Genomic DNA, 7,513 nt, shown 5'->3' on the forward strand with positions numbered 1-7,513 from the left:
GTGATATTGCCATTTTAGAAGTTGTTCATCTGACAGTATATTACACTTTTAACCCATTCAGACCTAATAAAATTATCACATGTGGCTTGTTTTCAATAATCCCCTTTTCCTTAGTTTTCTCATTTTCTTCTACTTCATTTAATTGCCGAAATGTTCCTATTTAAATGTAATATATATTTATGTTTATCTCACGTTACTACTTTTGGACATTTTCATGTGGGCATTTTTTCAAAAATGTAATTATAATTTTTTTATGATGATATTTATTAAAAAATCATTACTCTTAAAATTAAAATACCATATTAAATGTCATTTTTTATACATCAATTAATTTTCTAAAAAATTTACTAAAGGTATTAACTCTAATACTCTATTAACCTTATTCAATGTTTTTTTTTCTTAATTAACCTGAACATTTTTCTTCCCACAAATCGCCACTTATTAACTAGACGAGAAGAAATTTTACAAATTTTAAGGCGTAATAGAGTATTAAATATTGATAAAATTAAATTCATTAATTGGCATAGTTTTTTATACCCATGTTGAACATGTCTATGTAATCATAATTCAATATTTTTAAAATTTATTTTAATTAAAATTATTATATATAAAAAATACTCTTATATCAAAACCAAACACCCTTGGAAGATAAGCGGCCTTGTACTATATTTACCCACTGTCTTTACCTTCAACACCCAGCCGAGCTTATTTAGTGCCAGTCCCAGATCATACCAGACGAAGGTTGAATTGGCCGTCCTGCTGTCCGAGGCAAAGATGGCGCACTCAACAAAAACTCATCTCGTCTGCATGACGGTCCCCTTCCAAGGCCACATCAACTCCATGCTCAACCTGGCCAAAGTCCTCCATTTCAAGGGCTTCTTCATAACCTTCGTCAACACCGAGTACGCCCACCAGCAACTTCTCAAGCATGGCGGATCACTCTCCGCTCTCGACGGCCTCCCTGACTTCCGCTTCGCCAGCATCTCCGACGGCCTCTCGCCCCCCGACGACAGCGACGAATACACAGAGGACATGAGAAAAATCATTCTCGCCTACCAAAAGAATTGCCCTGCTTCTTTCCTCAGTCTTATATCGGCGCTGAACGATCCGAGCTCCGGTGTGCCACCCGTTAGATGCGTGATCTCAGATTGCTTCGCCAGATTCACCCTCAGCGCCACAACCAAATTGGGGATCCATAATGTGTTCTACTCCACAGTGGCCGTGTGTGGCTTCACTGTCTTCTACTACTTCAAGGACTTGATCGAGAGGGGCCTCGTCCCATTGAAAAGTAAGTATAACTTAAAATTGATATATACTAATTAACTAGTCATAGAGGGTCAGCTCATGCATCTAATTGGTTAATATTAGGCGAAGACGATCTTACAAATGGGTTCCTGGACACTATCATTGATTGGATGCCAGGAATGGAAACAGTCCGCATGAAAGATTTGAGTAGTTTCATTCGAACCACCGACCGAGACGAACTGTTGCTCAACTTTGTCATGGATGGAGCTCATGCATCTCACCAAGCCACAGCAATCATCTTCAACACCTTTTCTGAATTAGAATCAACATTGCTCAGCGCATGCTCATCGATGCTACCGCCAGTGTTCGATATTGGCCCTATGTGCCTACTTTCTCACTACATTCCCAATGACTCATCAACCTCATCGCTCGGTGGACTGAACATGTGGAGAGAGGACTTGCGATGCATGGAATGGTTAGACGAAAAGGAGTCAGGGTCCGTGTTGTATGTCAACTTTGGCAGTCTGGCAAACTTGACGAGCAAGCAGGCCGTGGAGTTCGGATGGGGTTTGGCTAAGAGTGGATGCACGTTTCTTTGGGTTATTAGACCTGACCTTGTGGCGGGCGACGCGGCGTTGCTGCCACAGGAATTCTCGGAGATGACCAAGGGAAGGAGCTTCATCACGAGCTGGTGCCCACAACAGAGGGTGTTGGCTCATGCTGCAATTGGAGGTTTCTTGACACATTGCGGATGGAATTCTACAACGGAAAGCATATGCTCAGGGGTTCCCATGATCTGTTGGCCTTTCTTTGGGGATCAGCAAATTAATTGTAGGTACATATGCTCTGTATGGGGCATTGGAATGAAGATCGATGAAGATGTAACGAGGGAGGAGGTGGAGCGGCTGATCAAGGAGCTGATTGAAGGGCAGAAGGGGAAGGAAATGAAGAGAAAGGCGGTGGAGTGGAAAGAAAAAGCAGTTGAGGCAGCCAAACCTGATGGAGGATCTTGGAGAAATTTGGAAAAGCTTATCGAGGAGATAATTACGAAGGAGTGATATATGATGTTAAATGGAAAATCTTTCTAGTACTCAATTTTCTATATTGAATAAATACGTTACTTTTCTATTTGCTTTGCAGTTCTTAATTATCTTGACGAAGAATAGCAAATAGGCAGCTAGTTCTCGCTATTGACTGTTGGAAACCACAATTGTTAGACCCCCTGTAATTATATCTAGGACGATGTTTATTATCCGTGCTGCAACCTTTGCGTAGCCCCTGCGAACTGTCTACGCCAATCCTTTATAATTTAGTCATGAGTCCACTCTTTGATGATATAAATAAAAAAAAATTGATAATTTCAGTTAAATTTATTATGTATTTCTGAGATGATCTATTCGATCCCATGAAAATTTCTTATCAGTTACAAGGTAAATCGAAAAGCGCATAATGATAATAATGGAAATAATGTTTAATTGATTTCAATCAATTGAGATTTATTATATTTGGCACACAATTAAGATCGACATAAATAAAATAGTAAAACTAATATTTCTAAGTTAATTATATTACTATGTTTATAATTATTATGATTGTGTGTCTTATTTAATCTTTCATTATTATTTTGGATAATTTGTATAAATAAATCTATTGGCTTTAGTAATAAGATTATAAAAAGCTTTATATTGTTTTTTCCCTCTACCTATTGATTTCTACATGGTATCAAAGCCATGATCCTTCCTTTTCCTTATCTTCCCTCAAAACTTAGTTTCTTCCTTCTTTAATGCCTCTTCCAACACCTCAATTTCAGCACCAAATTTCTACAACATTAGTCAGTAACAACGTGAACATCTTTGAGAACAACAGCAAATTGGAGCAACCTAAAGATTAGTGTGCTCCAGTAACATCTTGTAGTCTCATCGCCAACGTCTATTCTTGCCAATTTTGTACGACAACTTCGGGAACTTCGACAACTACTGTAAAAATCTTTTTTTTTATTTTTATTTTCCCCCCTCCTTTCTTTGAAAAAAAAAGAAAAAAAACATGAAAAAAAAATCGAGAGAAAAAAAACGAGCAAAAAAAAAGAGAGAGAAAAAAAGTCTTCTATTGAGTCCACTGAAATATCTTCATCATCATAAAATACCTCTTTTTCAATTTCTATGGTTCTTAAATTTAACCATGATAGTTATTTACTATGAAAATTATAATTTCTTCCTTTACTTTGTGTTCACGATTTACTTGATCATATTGATGGTAGTTTATCCCCTAGATTCATCCACCCGCAACTTCCAACACATGTGTGTCAACTTCAGAAGTCTATATATGGTCTTTGACAAACACCTCGTGTGTGATTTCATTGTCTATCTACCTGGCTTCATTCTCAGGGATTTTCTGTCTCAAAAATAGACTCTTCTCTATTCTACAAATGTCATGAGGAATTTTCAACTAAAATGGATACTGCACGTCCTATCTCCACTCTAATTAATCATTGAGGGTGGTTTCACTGCACTTTCATCCTCTTATTCAATGTCTGATCCTCAGATCTATCATAGTATTGTTGGTGCCCTACAATATGTCAAAATTACACGACTCGATATTTCTTTCGCTGTGAATCGTGTTTGTCAGTTTAGGTATGCTCCTACTGAACATCATTAGGAAGGTGTTAAGAGAATTCTTCGATATCTAAAAGGCACTATTCTACATGGTTTTCTTTTATATTGTCAGTCTTCATGAGAGTTGATTGCCTACAGTGATACAGATTGAGTTGGATCTCTTGAAGATAGACGTTCTACTAGTGGATATGCTATATTTCTTGGGCAAAATTTTGTTTCCAGGCTTTCGCTCAAGTACTGAAGCTGAATATAAAGCTATTGCTAACGTAATGTCAGAAATTATTTGGCTACAATTTCTTCTTTTAGAATTACACTTTTTCCCAACTGCTACGTCTAAAATCTAGTGTGATAATATTGGAGCAACTTATCTTGTGGCAAATCCTATTTTTCATGCTCGCACTAAGCATGTAGAGATTGATTTTCATTTTGTTCGTGAGCGTGTGACGACTTGAAAACTTTTGGTTTCTTATATCTCTACGGAAGATCAAATTGCTAATATATTTACCAAGCTATTATCTAGATAACGTTTCACCAAGTTAGCACTCAAACTCAACGTTCAGGCACTCCCATTGAATTTGTCGGAGGTAATGATAATAATGGAAATAATCTTTAATTGATTTCAATCAATTGAGATTTATTATATTTGACACACAATTAAGATCGACATGAATCAAATAGTAAAAATAATATTCCCATGTCAATTATATTACTATGTTTATAATTATTATGATTGTATGCCTTATTTAATCTTTCCATTATTATTTTGGACAATTTGTATAAATAAATCTATTGACTTTAGTAATAAGATTATTAAAAAGTTTTATATTATTTCTTTCCTCTACCTATTAATTTCTACAGCGCACGTGGGGGCCAGTTCAGAAACTTAACATTTTTTTATTACGTCCTTTATTTAAAGAAAAAATTCTTATAAATTCATGATAGTTAAGATTTTATCACGAGTACTTAGATGATAATTTGAATGTTTATTATGACACCATAGTCCCGAGAACCTTTGATGATATAAATAAGCATACTTGGTGAGTTGTCCATGGTTAAAATTAAATTATGATTGAATCTGACTATTGAAAAGGATCTCAATAAGAAATCTTATCCCGACTATATATATATATATATATCCGAGCAGCAGAGCAGCAATTCATTGTAGTGTTCTGCGGTTTCAAACTTACACAGGATAACCACCACTTAAAAAATTATTGCATCGTTGATTATTTATTTATTTAGTAGGAGAGTAGTTTTGTCGTCTTCTCGGTTTCAAACCTGCACAGGATAACCGCCACTGAAATAAAATATTGCATCGTTCATTATTTATTTATTTAGTAGGAAAGTAGTTTTGACGAAGAGTAGAGTCATCAATTTGGGTTAGATCTATTGAGTTGATCTGTCCTATCAACAATTTAAGTAAGTTGAGTTGAAATTTTATTAACCCAAGTCTACCGTGGGCCGACCCGCCTAGGCCCGCGATCCGCACGGATCGGTTCGCTCGGGCTTGGATTGACCCACGGGTTGAAAAATATATGTAAACTAAGTTTTAAGTCAATTTATTATCTTTCTTTGTTATAATTTTGAAATAAAATTAGTATTTTTTATCCAACATAAATACTCGTTTGTATTCATTTATATTTAAAATACATGTTTATGTATACATTTAATTGTAAAAAAAATTTTCAAAGTAAAATATTGAAGATATGAAATATTTTTTAATTTTTTAAAAAAATTTTAATGGGTCCGCGGGTTGACTAGCCAAATCCGCAATCCGCCTTAAAATGGGTTGGATTGGAAATTTTCCAACCCGTCAAGTTGACGGGTTAGCCCGCCCCATCCCGCCAAATAGTTAGCTCGTCACGAACCGATCCGTCCCGCCACGTGTTGACCCGTCTGTGAGTTCTAACGAAGAGACTACTAAAACCAATAGTAGGATATTCTTTTTTTAAAGTTAGGATCACATCCAGATAGATTTTCTTTGCTCAAGAGTCAACTGCGTGATATTATTTTATTAGATGCGCGAGTTTTGTTTTTGTTTTTTTGCATTTTAAATTGATAGATCATATTTTAAAAAATATATAAACAAAGTTAGTATTTTAATATAAGAATAGACCTAAAAATTATGAAAGCCAAAAATTAAAATTAGGGACCTTTGCTGAAATTGATAGATGTTTATACGGTTTTTTTAATTAAATAATTAGTATTTTTTTATACTTGAAAATTGTAAAAAAAAAATGGCTTGAACAAATCAAATATGAAACAACAAATGAAATATAAAGGATAAAAAGATTAAGTAACAAAAAAACAATAGAGGAAGAAAAATTAATAAATCTGGTTAAGTTGCATTTCAGAAGCTTTTTACACCCTAGTAGAATTTGATTGACAGACTTCTACTACTCAACGAAGTAAAAAATAGATAATTATCAAAGTATAGGAATATAAGGATCAATTTATTAATTCATCATAAAAGTACCGAAGTCTTTCGTATGTCTAAAAATTACATAACCGATTTAAAATTAGATTAATTTCGAAATAAAAAAAGTTCTTTTACTTCAATGTTATGTAAAATACTAAAGTAATTGATTATATATGACTTCACTTATTATATTGATTGACAAGTAAATTATTTATATGTCTTCATAGTTTTTTACTGTAGTTAAGTAAACATTTTCTTTAACTATGCTATAATTTAAATTTATTGAAGTTTTTGTATTATATTACTCTACCATTATTTATAGTGATCCTGTCCGAACGCTGACTCAACGAACGCTGGGCACGTGGCGCTCTCCGGTTGCTGATGTGGGTCTCCGACTGGTCGTACGAAGCTCCGGCGACCCTACACAGAAGTCGGGCCGGGAAGGGGTTCCCGGCGGCGACCCTCCGACGCTCAAGTCAGGCGAAGCTCAAGAAAGAAGCAGTGACTTTAAAACTCATAGACTGCGTACCTCCGGCGAAGAATGAGGGCATTTATATAGGGCAGCGAAGAAGTGAGTGTACACCTACCGAGGTGTACACGTGTCCATAGCCCATATTCCAGTAAGGACTTGTCAGTGAGCTTCCCTAACCCATACTGCTACAGTCTTAGCATGTCCTCGATGGGACAGCGGAATCCCCTGCCACAAGATTTGGAGCATGGCCCACACGTGAAACATACCTGCTGTCAGAAAAAGACATTCCTTGTCCTTTTCCCATTTGCTCCAAATCTGGCTTCCGGGCGGACAACTCCATCAACATCCGGCCGGGCATATGCGGTGGTTTACTTGGGGAGATCCTCCATCACGTGCTTCATGGGGACTATTAGCAGTGTCATCTTATGGCTTTGGCCGAGCGTGAGGTCCGCTCGGTCCACGCCCTTTTCCACTGAGCGCCGGAACCCTGATTTCGACAGGGCGCCTTTAACCATCAGCCGAATATCGTCCGGTCGGCAAACCGATCGGACCCATCTTTCTCCGGGCGTTTGATCCCATCGGCCGCCCGGCCGGCCGGTCGGACCCGGCCCTCTCCGGCCGTCCGATCGGACCCAGCCCTCTCCGGATGAGCTGCCACTGTGACTTCCACGTGGCGTTGACTCCACCGGGCGGGGTCCCCTGTTCTTACTACCGGATCACTTGCCTCCCCTTCAAGTCTAGTCGAAGGAGGCGAATAGTCCGACT

The 7,513-nt window shown here is 37.2% G+C and overlaps 1 protein-coding gene across 1 annotated transcript; it reads left to right on the top strand.

Annotated features, from left to right (window-relative positions):
- Nucleotides 1–726: 726 nt before the first annotated feature.
- Nucleotides 727–2,373, top strand: LOC121999891 (7-deoxyloganetin glucosyltransferase-like). The gene is made up of 2 exons (XM_042554520.1): nt 727–1,288; nt 1,369–2,373. Exons 1-2 carry the CDS (start codon nt 775–777, stop codon nt 2,301–2,303), a joined length of 1,449 nt encoding a protein of 482 aa, XP_042410454.1. The 5' UTR covers nt 727–774; the 3' UTR covers nt 2,304–2,373.
- Nucleotides 2,374–7,513: the final 5,140 nt, after the last annotated feature.

This window comes from Zingiber officinale, chromosome 7A, assembly GCF_018446385.1.
Source record: "Zingiber officinale cultivar Zhangliang chromosome 7A, Zo_v1.1, whole genome shotgun sequence".
In the NCBI taxonomy this organism is placed as follows: Eukaryota; Viridiplantae; Streptophyta; class Magnoliopsida; order Zingiberales; family Zingiberaceae; genus Zingiber; species Zingiber officinale.